At 54.3% G+C, this 20,857-nt stretch overlaps 1 protein-coding gene across 1 annotated transcript in view; it reads left to right on the top strand.

The window, feature by feature from the left end:
• Positions 1-20,857, top strand: part of SDK1 (sidekick cell adhesion molecule 1) — a 534,794-nt gene that overhangs the window by 313,663 nt on the left and 200,274 nt on the right. Inside the window, exons 3-4 of the mRNA XM_056128280.1 lie at positions 7,512-7,618; positions 9,617-9,764. Coding sequence (XP_055984255.1) covers positions 7,512-7,618; positions 9,617-9,764 — 255 coding nt within the window. The remainder of the gene's footprint in view (positions 1-7,511; positions 7,619-9,616; positions 9,765-20,857) is intronic.

The following is a 20,857-nucleotide window of genomic DNA, read 5'->3' as shown; positions in this document are numbered from 1 at the left end:
CAGGGTGGGCGTCGGAGTGCCCCCGCCCCGGGAGACACTACGGGTGGTTGGGTGGAGTTGGGGAGCTAACGGCCCATGGTCCAGGCCAGGGACTGCGGTTCTGGCCCAGACTCAGCTCTGATCCTCCAAAAACTAGGAAGGTCCAGCCAGTCCCAAACCCCTTCCCAGCTCCAAGGAACAAAGCTCAGGAATACAGGACTGGGAAGACACACCAGAGATGGCACAGTTCCCCGCTCCCAGCTCCTGGAGACCGGGGCAGACAGGAGAACGCGGCTGAGACTCTCCTGAAAGGAGACTGTATGGGGTGGAGAGTGAGCCGAGCCCAAGCAGTGTCGGAGTTCTCAAGAAAGACACTGACATGTCCCAGCCGGCTCTGTGAGAGTCAGGGCAGCAGACGGAGAAGGTCTTACTGGGTGGGGTAAAGTGACAACGAAAGCCAGAATGTAATAGGATGAAAAACACCTACTTTGGGACTATGATCTGATTAGATACCACAGGAGAATATTGGTAAACTTAAAGAAATGACACGAGGCCCACACAAAGGGAAGGCAGAGTGGACAGCAGGCAAAGTGAGGACCAGGCAGACAGCTCTGCAGAGGCCAAAGCAGTCCCAGCAGATCGGCGGCCAGGATGATGCAGCACCTCATGCCCGAATGCAGTCCCAGCAGAACAGCGACCAGGATGATGCAGTGCCTTGTGCCCAAATGCAGTCCCAGCAGAACAGTGACCGGGGTTACAGCAACCGGGGTAATACAGCACCTCATGCCTGAATGCAGTCCCAGCAGAACAGCGACCAGGATAATGCAGTGCCTTGTGCCCAAATGCAGCCCCAGACAGAACAGCAACCAGGGTAATGCAGCTCCTCATGCCTTTGATGAAAGCCACACAGCACCGACAGCTAGTGTTTAGGGGAGAGGCTGCAGGGGAGGACAGGCTTCTCAATTGTAAAGCCAGAAGTGTGGAGTCCACAGCTGGCTTCCCCGTGGAAAGTGTGCTGCCTGCTCGAAGCGATTGTGGAAATTAATGGATGTTTAATCTTGCTCCGGGACGTGAGGCAGCGTGCAGAGAGGCGTTCTACTTTGCATGCTCTGAAGAATCACTTTCAGCGTAGGTGCACATACATGCATTTTCAGCGCCATTTAAAAGTTAACATATATTTCGGGGGCTGGAGCAATAGCACAGCGGGTAGGACATTTGCCTTGCACACAGCAGACCCAGGTCCGATTCCCAGCATCCCATATGGTCCCCGAGAACTGTCAGGGGTAATTCCTGAGTGCAGAGCCAGGAGTAACCCCTGTGCATCGCCAGGTGTGCGCCAGGTGTGACCCCAAAAAGCAAAAAATAAAGTAACATATTTAATTTTAAATGACATCCAGAATCTTGGCGACTAATCTGACAAGGGGTTTGAAGACACTTCTATTAAGAACAACTGACGTTGCTGTAAAGACACAGGAAGCCCACCCTGTGTCTGAGGGGCTCATGCCCCCGGACTGGGAGAGGCCTGAGTCTGCCTTGCCCGCTCGCCCTGGGAGGACATGCTAGTTTACATCCTTTCTGCCATCTGGGCTGTGGGGACTGGCCTCTCTCTCCCCTCAGATTTTCACCCCTCTATACGCTAATAGTCCCGTAAGGGATGGAGCAAGAGCGTGAAAATCGCTTCACTCGGGGAAGTCAGTGCCTTCTCCCAGACAGAGTTGCTTCACTCCGAGAAGTCAGTGCCTTCTCCCAGACAGAGCTGCTTCACTCGGGAAGTCAGTGCCTTCTCCCAGACAGAGCTGCTTCACTCAGGAAGTCAGTGCCTTCTCCCAGACAGCTCTTCACTCCAGGAAGTCAGTGCCTTCTCCCAGACAGAGCTGCTTTACTGGGGAAGTCACTGCCTTCTCCCAGACAGCTGCTTCACTGGGGAAGTCAGTCCCTTCTCCCAGACAGAGCTGCTTCACTCGGGAAGTCAGTGCCTTCTCCCAGATGATCTCCGAGGTTCCAGCCCTGCTGCCTTCAGGCAGGGCTTTATCTCTTCACCACACACAGGCTTCGGATGAGCACCCACCAACATGCCTTGCGTTTTCTCTGCCATCTAATCGTGGACCAATGATTCCCAAATATTGTTCCTGTTAGGGGCTAAACGCTGCCAACACCATCATCAGCCCGGGAGGTTCCTGGCGACATGTCGGCCTAGTTAAACTCTACATGAGGGTCAGGTTTGGCTGTGGCCATTCAGTGCCGCAGGTGAGAAGCTGCAGCCACTCTGTGTCCCGGTGACCCCTCTGGCCGCCACCCTGCATTTGTCTCCCAGCCACTAGCCCCCATGGACTGCCCAGGGCCCCTGTTTGAGTTAATATTCATAATGTTCTGGGCTGGAGCGATAGCACAGCAGGTAGGGCATTTGCCTTGCACGCAGCCGACCTGGGTTCGATTCCCAGTGTCCCATATGGTCCCCTGAGCACCGCCAGGAGTAATTCCTGAGTGCAGAGCCAGGAGTAACCCCTGTGCATCGCCGGTGTGACCCAAAAAAGCAAAAAAATATATTTATAATGTTCATAAAGCACAAATTGAATGACTTTACAAACAAGAGGTCCCCCTGGCTAATCTCGTTTTAATCGCACTGTTGGTTTTCCCTTCGTGGGAATAAAATCTCTCTAAAAAGCTTGGGGCAAAGCCCTCAGCCCTCCTGGTACCTCAGACGCATCCAGGAAATACTGTCTCGGACACTTAAGCTTCATTTGCGTCTTGCCACTTTCTGGCAGAAACAGCGAGCTGTGGGTTCACTCGTTCTACTTTTGATTCACTATCACTATCACCCCGTTGTTCATTGATTTGCTCGAGCAGGCGCCAGTAACGTCTCCATTAGTCCCTGTCACATGCTAGTGTAGCCCGATGGCATATTGGGGTCTCTTTCAGAGTCAGGGGAATGAGGACCATTTCATTGTTACTGATTTTGGCATATCAAGTATGCCACAGGTAGCTTGCCAGACTCTGCCGTGCGGGCAGGATACACTTGGTAGCTTGTCGGGCTCTCCCAGATGGATGGAGACTTTTGGAGCAGCCTCTAATCACCTTTACAGGTGTTCCCAGTCAGGCACATATGCGAGCAGGATACTCTCGGTAGCCTGCCGGGTTCTCTGAGAGCAAGAAGTAGACAATAAGAGGTCATGCGGCCACAAATGCAGCCGTGCGCTTCCAGGATCTTGGTTTTATAGTCTCTGGATCTTGGTTGTTGATGGGGTTACACGACGATTGGTGCAACCGTCCAGCTACTGGAAGATGAGGGATCTGGTTGGAGGAGGCCCAGTCCTGAACCGAGCAGGCTTAGAGATCTCAGTCCTGGGTCCCACATACCTGGGTTCCTCTGCCGGTTCCTTCATGCGTGAGACTTGTCTGAGCGTGTGGAAAGTGGTCTTAGCATGTCTGTGGCTGGGTCCCTGAGGTCTTCAGCTGCCGGGGCCCTGCTCGGGGCGGAGAGGGAAACTCAACCCACCCCCCTCCAAGGGGCCCTGGTGAGGATAGCCAGGCACAGGGGCAGGAGTCTCTGTGTTGTTCTTTTCCGGGAGCTTGGTTTTATAGACTCTGGATCTTGGTTGTTGATGGGGTTACTATTTTACTAAAAATAATCTACTTTTGAATATTTTTCAAAATCATAGCAAATTTATAAAAAATAAAATTGAAGGCCTGATTATTTATCATATTCTGAAGTGAGAACCAGGTTCTTCCAACAAAGAGAGAAATGGCTTACAGTTGGGTTTTTCCCCTTAACCAACTCCTTTCAATGTAAGCATAAGAATGGCTTGGAGCCAAGACATGAAACTTTATTATAGAATTTGGTTGTTTATTTTCATGCAAAGTAGTTATTTTCAACAGCATAAAAATGAAAGTTGATGTGAATAGTCTTATCTGGAGTGGCATAAAATGGATGCATACTCCATTAAAAGTCAAATCTTGCATCGGAATTTTAATAGGCATGAACATTCTTTCTTATGACTTGTGTTCTTTGACCTTCAAGGAAGAAATACAGATATTTTCCTTTATACTGAATATTTGGTTTTATCGTTCTGAACCAAGAAAGGGCGTGTGAACCTGTGCTTGGAGCACTGTGGAGAAAAACTCAGCAGCTGTGGAGACTGTGGAGCATCTGACTCCCATAGACTGGCTGGGGCCTAACCCCTAGGACAGAGGAGTGCTCCCTCACCCAGCGACCCGGGAGCACTGAGCCTGAGGCCCTGCGAGACCTGTGAGGGGACCAAGCCCTGTGTCCCTGTGACTCTGAGCCCTGTGACCCTGTGACTCTGAGCACTGTGATCCTGAGACTCTGAACACTGTGACCCCGTGACTCTGAGCACTGTGGCCCCGTGACTCTGAGCACTGTGACTCTGAGCACTGTGGCCCCTCTGGCACTGAGCCACACTCACTTGTCTGTATCTGTTACTAGAAGGATTGAACTGAACTGTTCGGAGATTCAGCATTTTAACAATAGTTTTGTCAGTGTTTCCTTCCAGTTCAGCGTTTCAAGTTCAAGTAACTGCTCAGTGGCATTGGCTGAAGCTGTTCATGACTGACGCACCCCTAGCTAGGAAGCTGCGATTCCCTGAAGGACTTGGTCTGGGGGTCCCCGCTGGGGTCTCTGCCCGCGCTGCCCCCTGAGGCCTACGGAGTGTGTCCAGCCATGGCAGTGACCAGGCCGTGGACTGGGGAGTGGGTCCAAGTGGGCTCCCCACTAGCAGCGGGCTGCCTTGTGGCTCAGCAGATGCATTGGGGATGAGGCGAGGTGCTGGTCGGCCAGCGCCTGCCCCGGCTCCCAGTGCCCCAAGGTACCTCCCCCACTCTGTGACTCTGACCTTGGGCAGTCCCAATGCCTGGCCCATGGCACCCAGAGTCTCACCTGCGTCCAGGCCTGTGAGTCCCTCCGCGTCCTTCAGGTGAGCCTTTGCCAGGCCCCATTGGCTGAGTGTCTATGCAGGCTGGTCAGTCAGGCGGACAGGCCAAGGCCACCCCTGGGCTCTCTGCGGCCACCAGCCGTGCTGGGCCTTGCACGCGCAGTTTGGCTGTGATTCGGGGGTGGCGTCTGTAAGCGTCTCTTGGCTCCTGGTAGGTGGGCAAGCTAGGGACAGCGTTCCGTGGGCAGTAGAGCCGGGCTTGGCCACAGTGGACAGAAGCTCCCCGTCCTACATGTGTTTTAGGAGCGGCCATGTTCTGAATTTCTGTGACATATGGTGCTAAAATTTTTATCATACTTTCTTATAAAGAGCCAGGAAGCTTGCTCTGCTTAAAAATGTGTGTTTATAAACAATGGGCCTGCAATGAGTATCCCCATCTGTTAGGTGCACAGGATCTGCAGAAGCGTTCCCGTAATAGGTGGAGTACTTTGCAACTTTTCTGCTTGTTTTTTCCCTGGTGAGACATTAGACTCAAGCTCTGCTAGGAAACAGCATATGTCTAATATTTTGGTTTGTATCTGTTTCTCCCTGTTATTTGAAAGCAAGTTATTTTCGTGCCTTAGCACAGAGGGTTACTGTAGAAATGCATAAAAATTTAAAATCTATTTGGATACTGCAAAAAAAGAAGAAATGGAATGAATAACAGTTATATGAATATGGTTGCGTGCTGTAAACTCATGCTCCAATGACGTGTTACTTGTCCAGAAACTTTCCTTGACTTTGTTTGACCTGATCTCCAGACTCCTTACTATAATCACCGTATACATTAATCAGAACTGCTCATCCGTCTGTCTTGATTTGAAATTTAAATAATTGACTCTTTACGTTCAGTTTGATATTATTCTGATGACCTTCACTAATTAATTTTTTGTTTGTGGTGAACCGTGCCTTAGGATAGAATAAAATTTTGAGGATTAAAAGTCAGCGATTCTTTTCCAGGAAATATTTTATTAATCTTGCCATAGATCTCAAGACATTACAGAGCAAAAGCGCACTTTGATTAATATTTGCTTAATACTGAATTATCTGTATTGTCCAAATGTTTCGTTCACTAAAAAAATTGTGCCTCTCCACTTCTTGCTCAGGTTGACTAATCAGACATGTTTGAATAAAAAGATGAGCAATTAGTTGTATGTAAGTGATTTCAAGGTATGCTTGAAATGAACAAACAAAGTTTGCCACACAGCACCTTTAGCTGGTTTTAAAGCTCTGATTATATGTTGTAAGGGGAAGTACTTCTAAATCATAGATAACTGTCAAGTTATCAGTTGCCAAGTCGTCGAAAATCAGATGGGCTGGACACGTAATGAGATTTGGAGACGTCCGCTGGACTAGAGCCATTACCGACCGGATTCCACGGGACGTCAAGAGATCGTGTGGCCCCCCCACCTACGAGATGGTCAGACTTCTTCATCAAGACCTTGAACAATCGGTTTGAGGCTCTTCGTGTTCCAAGAATGAGCAGACACCATTGGGCTACACTAGCACGCAACAGGAACGGATGGAGACGCTACTGGCGCCCGCTCGAGCAAATCGATGAGTAACGGGATGTCAAGTGATCCAGTGATCAAGATAACTGTGATCTGAACATTCTCTTCCCCCAAGCCCCTCACCCCAAATAAAGGCATTTTCCCCTTGCCTGAAAATCAGAATTCGTTTGATTGGAGTTCAGGTTCTTTTTTTTTTTTTTTTCAATTCTTTAGGAGCAGCTGTGCTTGGATTTGAAACATTCAGAGGTATCAAACATTCAGAGGAAACCTAAAGCAGGCATTTTATGCACGCTGAATTTTATAACTGTACATGTCCCCCATAAAATCTTTACTGAGGTTTTTAAGAAAGGCACCGGTTTGATCACTGTAGACACAGACATGGGAAAACACAAATGGATTTTCGTTTCAGGCACTCAGGAAGTCCTTTGTTAAGGTCAGGCTCTGTGGGGAGTTGTGGGGTGCGGGGTTCTGTCCTGTGGGTCAGTTCTGGGGGTCGGGGGGCGGCTCTGTCCGTGGGTCAGCTCTGGGGGCCGGGGACAGCTGTCCTGTGGGTCAGCTCTGGGGAGGGGGGCGGCTCTGTCCCGTGGGTCAGCTCTGGGGCAGGGGTCGGCTGTTGGGTGCAGCACGGGTGGAGACAGGACCCAGGTCTCTCAGCCTGTTCCTGGGCATCACGTCACCCTTTGACCCCACCTAACCCGGCACACAGACACTGTTGCGTATTCTAGAAAGAGTTTTAAGGAATCCCGGGAGGACTGTAGAGATGCCTTATTAACAGGTCAGTCCAAGGCCGGCGGGAGAGCAGTGGGCAGACCCTCCTCACAGTGGGGTGCCCAGGTTCTGGCCCAGCACCCCAGTGGGCCCCTCAGCACCACCAGAAGTGAGCTGGGTGCAGAGTCAGCGTGACCCCGAGCTCTGCCCAGTGTGTGAGTTCAAACTGGGACAGTGGGGGGCCGCGGGGCCCGTCCAGGGGTGAGACTCAGCTGCTGGACCTTCTCACCTACTCTTCTGACTTGCCCAGGGAAGGGCTGAGGTGCAGGGAGAGCGGGGGGCGGGCAAGGTTGGCGGCTGACTCCCTTCCTCCTCTCGCCTGCAGGTTCACCATCCCAGCCCTGAGACGGCGTGACGCGGGCTCCTACCGCTGTGTGGTGCGGAACAGGATGGGCGCACTCCTGCAGAGACAGGCCCGAGTCCAGGTTGCATGTAGGTGTTGGGACGGCCACAGGGCTCGTGAGCACTGTGGGGAGAGGGGCGGGCGGGGACGGGCGCACCCCTCACACCTCAGACAGAGGGTCCCGACCGCACGTGGGGGGCTTAGAGAAGTCTCCAGGCAGTCCAAGGTCGGCAGGCCCGGAGGGGGTAGGGGTGAGGCGGGAGGTGGGAGTCGGGTCAGCACCCCAGGTGGGCGCACAGCACTGGGACCCTTGAGAACCCGAAGCAAGCAGGTGGGTGTGGGTTGGTCCAGCCTAACTGTGTGAGTCAGGCGCTCGGCCCACCCTAGCCAAATGCCAACAGTCCCGGCCACACCCGGCCCAGGGGCTTCAGGTGCAGGGGCCAGGCCCTGGACACCCTGGGGTGCGGCATTCTCTGCGGGCTGAGGAAGCGTAGGGAGCTGGGGGAGCCACCAGTGCAGGGAGTCGAGGCTCCCTGCAAGCCCAGCACTGTCTCCCAGGCTACTCCGAGTCCCTTCACACCCGCAGTGAGGCTGAACGTACGCTGTTCTCCCTGAAATTGGTCTCACACCCTCCGTGGATTTTAGGGGCACAGAGTTACACCCCTCCCAGAGTGCCCACAGCCCCCCGAAGTCCACTCCCCGGTCAGCGGAATGGGCAGTGGGTACCGTCTGCCCCCTGGTTTGGTCTTGCACCCACACCCGCACAGAGTGAGACAGCCAGTGTCCAGGTGACGGCAGGTGTCCCAGCGTGGGGCCCAGAGGCTCTCTCTTGGCGATTTCCCGTCGGGACGTGCGGCTTCAGTTATTTTCTGCAATAAACCAACGTTTCAACAGTCTCCTCCTCTCCGTAATTACTAATGACTGAGTGCTCTGCAGCTATCCGTGTTTAGTTATTTTTCTAATTACTAGGAAGGCTTAAATTTTTCTGAATCCTGGTAGTTAAGTCACTCAGCTAAATCTTCAGGATAATTTAAACCTCACATTCAATTAAATAATCGAAAACATAATTAATAAATCAAAAGTTAAGATAAGTACCCAAACAGATTTGAATAAGTTAAGAGCTTCCAACTCAATACATCAATTTCTCTTTTATAAAGTTAAATTGTGAACTTTTCCTTGCTTAATTATTTATTCTTTCTTGCTTTCATGCCTCGCTCCTAGGTTTTTCTTTCCTTTTCTTTCACTCGACTTTAAAAAATAATCACGAATTTTTTCCCCCTAATCTGCCTCATGAATAATAAATGCTGCTTGTAACATTGGAAATAATTTCTTTTAAATCATAAATCCTTATAATAAAGAATGTCTATGGATTGTTCCAAAATTACATGCTTCAGCCACCATATTGTATTTGTGTGCTAAATATGCATACGCTCATATTTATCTGAGCCTGATCATCACATGGAAATATTTCAGATGTCCTGAATTGAAATTCAGCTTCTCACAGGCCAGGGAATGGGTTTCCTGCCTGGGCCCCAGAGAGCAGAGTCAGAGCAAGACGAGACTTTCTGCATCGATCAGTCACGGAGAGTCTGGGGACATCTCCGACAAATAAGTGTTCGAGAACGTTTCTCCCCTAAGGCCCGTATGGACACACTCAACTAGAGCCGAGGAGTAAAGAGACACAGGCTGGGCGGTGCCTGGCGCTGGGGCAGAACTTGCTAGAAGGATGCGAGGGGCCAGGAGGGTGCTGGGAGCATGGACGGTGTGCAGACCCCCGAGGATGCTGGGAGCACCTGATATGGGGTCAGGAGGGGCCGGGAGAACCTGGTGAGTTTCCTTGGGGAAGTTTTGCTCTTTATCCATATCAGCTCGGTTGCTGCCGCCCCGTCCAGGGGCTGCTGCTGTGATTTGCTGTCCGAGGTGCTCCTTGGCAGGAGCCCGGCCCTGCGCGTGGTCCCTGCCCCCAGGTCAGACTCACGTGGCCATCCAGTACCTCGGACACCAGCTCCAGGGCCGGCGTCCATGTGCAGAACTGGCAGCGGCCCCTACCCACCCGACTGAGCATCCTTCCTGCCTTTTCTCCGCAGACATGGGGGACTTCCTGGGTGCCCCGCAGAGTCAGACCGTCGCTCAGGGCCAGGCGGCTGTGCTGGACCTGCCGCCCATCGCCAGCTGCCCCCAGCCACAGGTGACGTGGTTCAGAGACGGACACAAGATCATCCCCAGCAGCAGAATGTAAGTGACCTCCGGTCGCGGGCACCAAGGACACCGGGCCCCGAGGAGTGGGGGCAGGGCGGAGAACACACCGTGGATGGACGGTCACTCATGATCCTGCTGCTGGCCTGGGAAGGCACCGCAGGGTGGTTGAGCGGGGGGCAATGGTGGGGAGCCGTGCGGGTCCCTCGTTCTGTGGAGCCGCGTCGAATCCCACTTTCTCTGACGATAAAGCCGTAATTACCACTTATTTTTCTGCATCCCTTTATCCTGCCGTGACAGTTTTATTTCCCTCCGTCTAATTAGTGGCTCGCCCATCTATTGCAGAGTAGTTGCTTTGTGATTAGTTAAGCATTATTTCAAGGTGTTCTTGACGATCCCACATTCGAGATATTTATCTGATGCCAGACAGTTTCTCCGTTTGGAGCGGGAGTGATTAAAGAGCACGTCGCCGTCTATTTCATAACTGGGCGCTGCACCGGGAGCCAGGCGGAGGAACGGGGGGCAGGGCTTGGGCAAGAGCTGACGCGTGAGGAATCCTAGAGCCCCCCTGAGCACCCGAGACTCCCTTCTCCAAACCCGCAGCCCCTGCCCTGTGCTCATGGGGGGTCGCACTGCTCCAGCCTTATTTGGCAGATGCTTCTGTTTTGAAGATTGAAAAGAAATGGAAATATATAATTTCCACATCGTGAAATTGATTGCCTGGAGTATGGTGTGGGGCCGGAAGCCAGTCACAGGCCTGGTACATGGCCCCGGGCCCCTGTCCCTGCCTCGTGGACCCCAGCTCTGCAGGCCAGGGACTGTCCAGAGAGGACCAGCTGCTCCCCTCTCCCTCATTTTCCGGAAAGTCATTGAGACGGCCACTCAGCTTTGGGCACAGGGAACAGTCAACACTGCCTGGGCCTGAGGGACAAGGGTTCGTCCTCAGGCTCTGAGCCGGCACAGGGGCCTCTGCAGGTGTTCTGGGAGGGTCTGCGCACAGGGTTGAGGCAGGGGGGGTGGGCAAGGCTGGCGGCTAGGCAGCCTGGACTCGGTTTTCTGGGCCTTGTGGGGGCACTGATGCCCAATCTCTCAGCTGGCCAGTGATGCCCGTGAATTCGTCCAGGGAGACAGTGAAGGAACACCTCTCAGCTTTGTGTTTTGTTTTCGGTTTTGCTTGCACGTCAAGTTCCTGCTAAAGACTCGAATTCCCGGTGAGCTAATAGCGTAGAGCGGCTCGCAGAACTTTAACTCGGTGTCACGCCAGACAAATGGCCTCGCGAGACTGTGCTGGTGGGTCTCCAGGCGGGCGGGAGGGCTCGCCGGCGCCTCCCTGTCCTGAAGGAGACACACGAGGCAGGGCATGAATATTTACACGTCTGCAAGGCCCTTTCCTTCCGTATTTTCCACCTCGTGTCACCCCCGAATTTATGAAGTGCCTGCTGTGCGGGAGCCCGTGAATCAGGAGGCGTCCCCCGGGGCCCCCCGCACCATCCGAGACCTGTCACTTTGGTCTTCTCGGGAAGTTCAGCCCTGGCCGCGGATGGACAGCAGCGGGCCTTGTCCCCGCTCTCAGCCTGGGCATCAGGGGTCACCCGCTCGGGGGAAAGGCCTGCTCTGCCCCTGGCAATGGGGGTCTCACCTCGCATCCGCCCTAATCCTCAGCATGAGTACAGGAGGGGGCAAGGGGGGGGGGGCGCTGGTGGAAGGTTGAAGGTCGCATCACGGCTGCCAGGATGTGGGTGGGTTCGTTCAGGGACAGCAATGAGACCTCCGCCTCCCGGCTCACAGTCTCCGCGAGTAGCTGATTTACATAGATTTGGGTTTGGGGCCACTCGGGTTGTGCTTGGGGCTGACTCCTGGCTCTGATCTCGGGGGCTACATCCAGCCCCTGGGTTGACCGCGGGCAAGGCAAGCTCCCTCCACACTGTACTGTCTCTCCAGCCTGCTTATTCATAACTGTAATGGCCCTTACTGCTTTGACCGGTCTCCCCTGCACCTCACAGCTGAGTCTGGAGGTCGGGGCCAGCAGCTTCCTATAGCTCTGAGCTGAGAGAAGGCAGAGGCACCCCCAGAAGCCCCACACCCCCAGGCACAGCCATCCCCAGCACTGCGGGCTGAAATTCTCCCTACTGTGTTTTGTGCCCTTCCTTCAGTGGCACTCAGATACCTGTGCTACACACACACACACACACACACACACACACACACTCACACACTCACACACACACTCACACATACACACTCACATACACTCACACGCTCACACACATACACTCACACACACTCACACTCACACTCACACACATTCACACACTCACACATAAACTCGCACACACACATACATACTCGCACATACACTCACGCACACACACTCACACTCACACCTACACTCACACATACACACTCACACACACTGAAACTCACAAACATACACTCTCACACATACACACTCACACTTGCACTCACACACACTCTCACTCACATACACACTCTCACACGCACTCACACACACACTCCAGTCTCTGTGGAGGGGCAGTGGTCATTGGAGGACTGCGGCAGCAGAGATGGCCACACCGTTGGCTTTGTGGGAGCCTGGGTGGAGGGAAACGCAGGGGCCCCGCCCCAGCTCCGCAGTCCCGGCCTCTTGTGTGCCTCCTGGTCGCTGTGCCGTAGGGAGCTCACAGACGCTGCTCTCCCAGGCGTGGCCATCCTGAGGGCCTCTGTCCTGTTCCCCACGGGGCGTCTAAGTGTCCTGTCCCCCATGGGGCGGGCTGAGTGTCCTGTCCCCCACAGGACAGCTAAGTGCGCTGTGTGGGCACTGAGGGAAGAAGTGAAGCCCAAGTGTCTGACACCGTGTGTGTGGGGAGATACTCCGCCAGGGTCCCAGGAGACTGATGGCCCAGGCCGGCTCAGAGGGGGTGTGGGGTGGCCTGTGTGGGCACTGGGCTCTGTGATACAAAATAGTTGAGCAGAGACCTTCATGGATCAGGGTGCAAGGCCTGGGGTGTCCTAGCAAGAGTAGTCAGTGCAAAGGCCCTGGGGCAGGAGCTCCTGTCAAGGGGAGCTCCAGGGGGTGGAGAGAGAGGCTGGCGGGGAGCAGGTAGCAGGTGGAGAGGACATCCCCCTGACCATGACCACTGGCCACAGCAAGGATAGGACATGCACTCTGAGTCTGGGTGGGAAGTCGCGGTCTCCCCAGGACTCAATGTGGCGAGCAGATATCAGCTTCAGGCTTCAGGACATGGGGCCCTGTCAGGGCTTCTCTTGGGGACCCGGAGGCGGGTCTGAGTGGAGCAGTGGGCAGTGCCAAGCCCATTACCATGTGGCCGTGGGGTGAGTTTTCTTCTGTACGCCTGACCGCATATTGGGAAGGACGAGTAAGGAGAGGCTGCTAAAATTTCAGGGCTGGGACAAATGGAGACGTGACTGGTGTCCACTTGAGCAAATCAATGAACAACGGGATGACAGTGATACAGTGATATGCCTAACTGCGGGATGAAGGGAGACGGACCCCCACGACTGGGCCTGGGGGACCAAGCACGGCTGCAGCTGCCTGCCAGAACGCTGGGTCGTTTGGGACGACGCAGGTTTAGGGGGCGGGGGTGGCGGCTGAGCCTTGCTGTGGGCTGTATTGGCTTTGGGGGCATTATGGGGGGGGGCGTCTAACAGGCGCCCCGGACGTGAGGTTGGCAGCGAGGTCAGGACTGGGCAGTCTCTAACGGGGCCCAAGACGCGTCCCAGCCTGCGGAATGCACGGACATGAGCCCCGAAGTCCATGGAGTCAGCTAAGAGGCTGTGCCTGCAAGGCAGAGGTCAGTGGGCTAAGGGAAATATTGAGAGAATCAAGACTCGAATCCACAAACGAGTGTTCTGGGCCATAGCCAGCCAGCCTGCGTGGGCCCTAAGCAGGCAGAATCCCATGGTAACCCCCACCCAAAGGCCCTGGCTCCTGGGACAGGTGGAGGAAGAATCCAAGGCTGGTACGGCTGCATTAGAAAAGGCAGCAAAGGCGCCTGAACCTGCGTCTATGCCTACGACCACACAGCACCCAGCCAGGCCGGCCCCGAGTCCATGTTTGCCCGTGACCACACGGCACTGCCTGTGGCCCAGTGTACAGACCTGAGCAGCGCCTCCTGCACACAGAGGCTGGTCCAGTGCCTTCAGCAGTAGTTCCTGCCCCGGGCCCCCCGTTGGCGTCTTTGCCTCCTTGAGTCTGGGGGCTGGTGCCATGCAGTACAGCGGTGGCAGAGCAGGGCAACTACGTGGGGGGGGTGACGCCGAGAGGCACACAATCGCACCTCTCCACGGCGGCAGCAGAAGCTCCCCAGACCCCGCAGAGATGCTGGCGTAGAAGGAGAGCTCGGGAGGAGCAGCTCAACGCGTATTTTGAAAGAACTGAGAATAAGTACTCTGCGGAATTTTGACTAGGTAATTATAGGTTTTATTTATCTGAAAAGAAAAAAACGTACGCTTGTTTTTCGGATTTCCTGACTCTAAAAAGTAAGTTTGCTCTCTTTGCATATCCGAGATGAATATAGCTTTATCTAATAAACAGGGTCTCATTTGATCACAAAATTGTTCTGTGTGATTTCGGTCTAGATCTGTTTCTTTGTTTCCTCATAATATGAAATGTGAATGTGATGCCAGGTGGGGCGTTTCTTTCCTGCAGGAGGTGATTTACGTGGGCGGTTATCAGATTAGGACGACAGCCCTTGTTCTGCACGATGCCATCCGCTGGCTAATTGCAGCCTCGCGCTCCGATTCCAGGAGTCGGCCTGACAGGGGTGTGTGGGCATACGCCTGCTGGCCACGGTTTTCCCGGGAATGCGGAGTCTGTGGATTAAATATTTCAGACCTCCAGCCCACGTTGCCAGGAAAGATGTGAATGGTGAAGTCGTGGGCAGTAAACACCGGCCCGGGTGACCAGCAGCTTTCGGATTATAATTGCCCCCATCCTAGTGCTCCGACATCCATTAGCTTTTTACACCCGTTTCATTTCCATTGCCTCAAGAAATATTTGTTTAACTTAGCACTTGTATTGGAAGTCACAGCTTCATGCTTGGATGAACAGATCTTGTTGTAATAATATTTTTATAGTTAACCGGGCTTTTGGAATAACCAGCTTTAAAATTTTTTTATGTTTCATGGGCATTTTGTCACTGTTTCTGGAGTATGGCCGTCCATGTAGGGGAGAAGCAAAGAAAGAGCAGGTGCCCACTGAGGCACTGACCCCCCACTTGGACATCAACTCTGGTCTTGCGTATTTGCCCTGACCTTAGCCATTTACCGTGACCTTGGGCGTGCGCCTTAACCTTGGGCGTTCTCCCTGACCTTGGGCGTTCTCCCTGACCTTGGGCATTCTCCCTGACCTTGGGCATTCGCCCTGACCTTGGGCGTTCTCCCTGACCTTGGGCATTCGCCCTGACCTTGGGCATTCACCCTGACCTTGGGCATTCACCCTGACTTTGGGTGTTTGCCATGAACTTGGACATTCACCCTGACCTTGGGTGTTCACCCTAACCTTGGGCGTTTGCCCTGACCTTGGACATTTGCCCTGGCCCTCGGCATTTGCCCTGACCTTGGACATTCACACCGACCTTGGACATTCGCCCTGACCTTGGTGTAGTTGCCATGTGCTGTCTTTGCAGCCACTCCCTGGTAGCAGATGGGTAGAGGACGCTGTGCCTCCGGCCTCAGCATTTGGCAGTGCAGCCGGCAGAAGGCCTGCCTGCCATCATGGCCAGTGTCAAGTGCATCTGTGGAAACGGCATGTTCAGTGCAGCTCCCTCTGTGGCTCCTGAACACAGCTCCGATGGCCAGCCGGGGCCTGCCTGGGTCAGCGCTGCCCCTGGGCTGACTCGGCCAACGGGACTCAGGGCTGTGCGGGAGCAGAGTAGGGCTGAGGAGGCCTGACGATGCCACCAGGGCCCATGCCCCCCCCACACCCCAGCCCCGCTGCAGCCAGTAACCACATGTGGCACGTCAGCCCTGGGGGGGGCTGAAGTCAGAGCAGTGCCGCAAGGTGCCGCGTGCCCATCCAAGGGTGGCCCCCACAGCCACGCTGGCTCCAGCCCCCACCCCGCCCCTGGGGTGTCCTCATTGGGTGTCCAGACAGATGGACACGCTGCTCCCGCCCCCCACCGTGTGCCCTCTCTCTGCTGGGCACGGAGCCTCCTGCTGGGTGCCGAGGGCTCGCGTCCTAGGGGCCGCCTCCCTGGGCAGGCAGAGTGGCCTGGCCAAGGCCCGGGCAGGCCAGCTGGTGGCCAGCTCATCTTTCCGACGCCAGCAGGCGTCCTGGCTTCTCTGCCCCCTGGCATGGCGCCTTGTCGCCATTTTTTTATTTCTGCCATCCCGGTAGGTGTGTAATTATCGCCGTTGTCTTTCTAATTCACATGTCCCTAATGGCTAATGGTGTTGAACATCATTTAATGTGCTGATTTCAAAAAAGAACCAGCTAGGAAGAAAGCAGAACTTCTTGGAGTGAAAAATAGAATCATTCATTTTCAGAAGTCAATTAAATGGGTGAGAGCAGACGCGGGGCTGCGGGTGGGAGGGGTGGTCGGAAGCTCTGCACACAGTGCTCGGGACGAAGCCCGGGGACACGGACAGGCCGGGCATGGGGGGGGTGGGGGGGAGCAGAGCTCAGGAGGGGAGAGTGCAAGCCCAACTGCTCAGGCTCGAGGACGGTTGAGTGACCGTGCGTGCACTGTGTAGCCACAGGGGCGGTCATGGATGCCCATGGATGTGTGGCCAGTAGGGGAGTGGCCAGGGTCCAGGGACACTCCTCAGGGTGTGGGGACAGACTGTCACACAGACCCAGCCCGCGGGAAGTGCGGGAGATGCTTCTGGAACATCTGAAGGATGCGGTGCGTCTTAGACTTTGCTGGAAGGTTCTTGGCGGAGCAGGGAAGAGCCTGAGTCGGCGGGGCTGGGCCTTGGGTGGCCTCTCCCATGAGGACACGTTGGGGACGCTCGTGGGCTCCAGGAGAGGGCAAGGAGGCGGGGCTGCGCAGAGGAGCATGGGCTGCAGAGGCTGGGACCCGAGATGGCAGGGTGGAGTGGACATGGGGACGGTCCGGGGGTGTGGGGGAGGAGCAGGGGAGAGTGGGAAGGGACCTGGACACAAGGAGAAGCGCTGTTCAGGCCGCAGAGGAGTGGGCGGAATGGCGTGACACACCCAATTCATCGTGGGCCTCTGGGTGGACCAGAACCTTCCGGGTCCTCCAGAACCCCCACCCCAGGGCCTTGTGGTCAGCACCTGGGGGCTGCGATGTTCAGTGGAATAGGTGGAGCAGGGTGAGGGAGAGGAGGGGCTTATGCGAGGGATCCCTCCCACCAGCTCCCAGTAGGACAAAAGGGGGCTCACTCATGTAAGGGGGTCCGTAAGCCCTGCCGCCTGCGTGGGGACCCGCCGTGCCTGTGCCTAAGGGTCTGGGACAGGGCAGAGGAGCTCAGACACCTCCAAGGGCCTCTCAGCCTCCCACGGGTGACCCAAGGCCTAGAATCCCCGGTGGTTATTGCTGTGCCAGGAGCCCCGTCAATGCCAGCGCCATGTCCCGGGCCATCGTGAAAGTGGGTGACTCCAGTGCCCTGCCGGCCAAGGTCACAGCTGCTGTGAGGTGACTCTGCTCGCGGGTGCCTGCCTGCTCCTGCGGCTGGGTAAAGTCTGTCAGGGGTCAGGGGGCATCTCGGGGTCAACAGGACTCATCCCTGGGTGGAGAGGGCCAAGTCCCCATGTGTGCACTGTGTCCTCCGGCCACAGGGGACACCCCAGGGCCCTCAGGACCGTCTCTGGGAGGCTGCCACTGCCGCTCCTTCCGTGGGGGCCGCCCTGGGTGGGCCGAGCGGCCTGACAGTGGCGCAGTTCCAGCTGAGTTGTCAGGGTCGCCTTTAACTTAATGACAAGAGCTTCATATTCTCCGGGCCAATTTTTCATTTGAAAATAAAATGCCACTTCATTTTACATGAGTAGATCTAGTGACAATAACGCATTTCTTTACAAATATTAGCCTATTATACATCTTAAGTCAGCTGAACATAATTGCATTCCACCAACTCAACATAATACTTTAATTAAAACTAGGATAATTAAAATACAGTTTTAATGAACAATAAATTCTGCGGTTGCCAAGCCCAGAATGTGTTAGTGGAATCATACCTTGTTCTTTTTTTTTTTTTTGCTCTGAGATCTGTCTCCACATTATGTTCCCTTCAGGCTGCAGTTGAGAGCAGGGAGTGTTTCACCTGCATGGTTGCAGCTGCCGTGCCCGTCCTGCGGGTGTGGCTCTGTGTTGGCCAAACCCCCCAGAGCTCACATGGGTCAGAGCAGTGCTGGCGTTCAGTGCCGTGTGACTCTGATGTGGACGACTGGGAGAGTCATGCAGCAATCACCTCAGGCACCCACACGCACACGTTTCTCATGACAAGCTGTGAGGTCTGTTAGCAACGCACAAATACCCATCTAGCCTTGAGATGTGCGTATCCTGTGAGGGAGCCCTGATGTGTGCGTGTCCTTTTCTGAGGGACTCTGACGTGTGTGGACTTGTGTGAGGCAGCCCTGACATGTGTGCGTGTCCTTCTCTGAGGGAGCCCTGACGTGTGTGTATCCTTGCTTGAGGGATCCCTGACGTGTGCGTTTCCTTCTCTGCCTCAGCCCTGACATGTCGTGTCCTTGTGTCCTTGTGTGAGGGAGCCCTGACGTGTGCCTGTCCTTCTCTGAGGCAGCCCTGACATGTGCGTGTCCTTCTCTGAGGGAGCCCTGATGTGTATGTGTGTGTGTGTGTGTGTGTGTGTTCATGCATGCGTGTCCTTCTCTGAGGCAGCCCTGACGTGTGTGTGTGTGTGTGTGCGTGTCCTTCTCTGAGGGAGCCCTGACGTGTGTGTGTGCGCACACATCCTTCTCTGAGGGAGCCCTGGTGTTTGCGTGTGTCCTGTGTGACAGCCCTTGTCACAGAGTGCCATGCATCCTCCATCCTTTATCCTCCAACCCCCATCCTCCGGGTTGACTTACCATCTCACTGGAAGTCTGTCTTTGGGACCACCCTCCCGCACTTCCTCCATGTCTTCACACCCACCTGTCACTCCTGTGAGTGTGTTTCTGCTGCTCTGTCTGAGTTTGTTTCTATAGAGTTCACATTTAAGTGAGATCTTATGGTATTTGAACTTAAAGTATTTAGACTTACTTCAGTTCACATAATTACACGATTGAGATCTATCCACGCCGTACAGATCACTTGATCACTTGACTTGCCGTTAATCGTCGATTTGCTCAAGCGGGCGCCAGTAACATCTCCATTTGTCCCTGTTGCGTGCTAGTGTAGCCGAATGGCGTCTGTTCATTCTAGGAACATGAAGAGCCTCAAACCGATCATTCATGATCTTGATGAAGAAGTCTGACCATCTGGTAGGTGGGCAGCCATGCGGTCTTTTGATGTCTTGTGGAATCCAGTCAGTAACGGCTCTAGTCCAGCGGTCGTCTCTAAATCTCATTACGTGACCAGCCCATCTTATTTTTGACACCTTGGCAAATGAGACAACATCCCTGATTCTTGATCTTCGATGGAGGTCAAAACTCTGGATTCTTTCTCTCACTTGAGTGAAACGTGATACTCCAAACGTGATAGCTCTTTCAATTCCTCTTTGGGAGGCCCGAATAGTGTTCTCATCCTGTTTGCGTAGGGCTCAGGTCTCTGAGGCGTATGTTAATGCAGGGAGAACAGTGGAATAAAAGAGATGTGCCCAGAGCCGGGGGTTCTTCGTCCTCTTAACTATTTCTTCGACACTCTTGAAGGCATTCTAAGCCGCTCTCTTCCTCCTGTGCAACTCGGGTGCCAGGTCATTTGTCATGTTGACTTCTCGACCAAGGTACACATAACTGTTGCATTCGGAGATGATTGTTCTGTTGAGAGCGAATGGAGCATCAGAAACAAGGCTGTTTCTCATAAACATTGTCTTCATAAGATTCAGCTGTAGTCCAACCTTTCCACACTCACGGTCGAAGTCGGCCAGCATTTGTGCCGCTTGGCTAATGTTTGGTGTTATTAGAACAATGTCATCAGCAAAGTAGAGGTGGTGTAGTTGCTGACTATCTATCTTCATAACTCCCATTCCTTCCCATTCCAGTCATCACATGATGTTCTCGAGGGTGGCACTGAAGTGTTTCAGTGAAATGGTATCACCCTGCCGAACCCCTCTCTTGACATCAATGATTACTTCTTTGTAGAATGGTGAGATCCTGGTAGTGAATCCGCAATACAGCTCATGGAGGATCCTGATGTATTGGGCTTGAATGCCCTGATTGGGTAGTGCTTCAATGACCACTTCCGTCTCAACAGAATCAAAGGCCTTCTTTAAATCAATGAACGTTAGACAGAGCGGCATCTTAAACTCCCGAGAAACCTCAGTGAGCTTCGTTATCACGATTGAGATCCATCCACGCCGTATAGAATATCCTGATATCTCCACAGACATCTACGAACCCATCCACCCACCCATCTATCCATTCATCTACCCATATGGATCCATCCTCCCACCCACCCATCCACCCACCCATCTAATTCTGCACAGATAAGGACAGTCTGGGCCTGTGATGGGCTGTGCGGTAAGTGGGGGTCCCTATGGGTCTGTGACGAGTGAATACAGGAAGTAGGGGTCCCTGTGGAGAGCCTCCAAGTGTAGTGCCATCGGGATTGTGTCATTACTCTCTGTGACTGGTTGTCATGACACCCAAGAAGGACAGATCGTCTAACGCCACCTTCCTCAGAGCTCACCCTGTATTAGAGCAACACCTGACTGTGTGTCCTGTCGGCACTGCCATGGCCCCTCAGGCATTCCCCAGTGGATGGACTCACAGCCGCTTCTTCAGGTGGCCCGTGTCTGGCTGCTGGGCTTGGTTGGGGTGCAGGAGTCTCTTCAGTGACAGGCTGTCCCTTCGCATAAGTACACAGAGGCCCGGGGTGGTTCTGCAGACGGTCGCGTTGGCTGCACAGCTGCGCAGGGACTCGCCCCGTGCATGAGCGCATGTGGTCCTGCCCTCCTGGTCCTGCCCAGCCTCCTAGCAGTGTTACTGGGGGCAGCTCCCCAAGGTGGGCGCCATGGGATGCCTTTCACAGCTCGTGGGGCCTTTCACAGAC

The sequence above is a fragment of the Sorex fumeus genome, unplaced genomic scaffold, assembly GCF_029834395.1.
Source record: "Sorex fumeus unplaced genomic scaffold, SorFum_2.1 ptg000064l, whole genome shotgun sequence".
Classification (NCBI taxonomy): Eukaryota; Metazoa; Chordata; class Mammalia; order Eulipotyphla; family Soricidae; genus Sorex; species Sorex fumeus.
The sequence above is the reverse complement of the archived record's forward strand: the minus strand, read 5'-3'. Positions and strand labels throughout refer to the sequence as shown.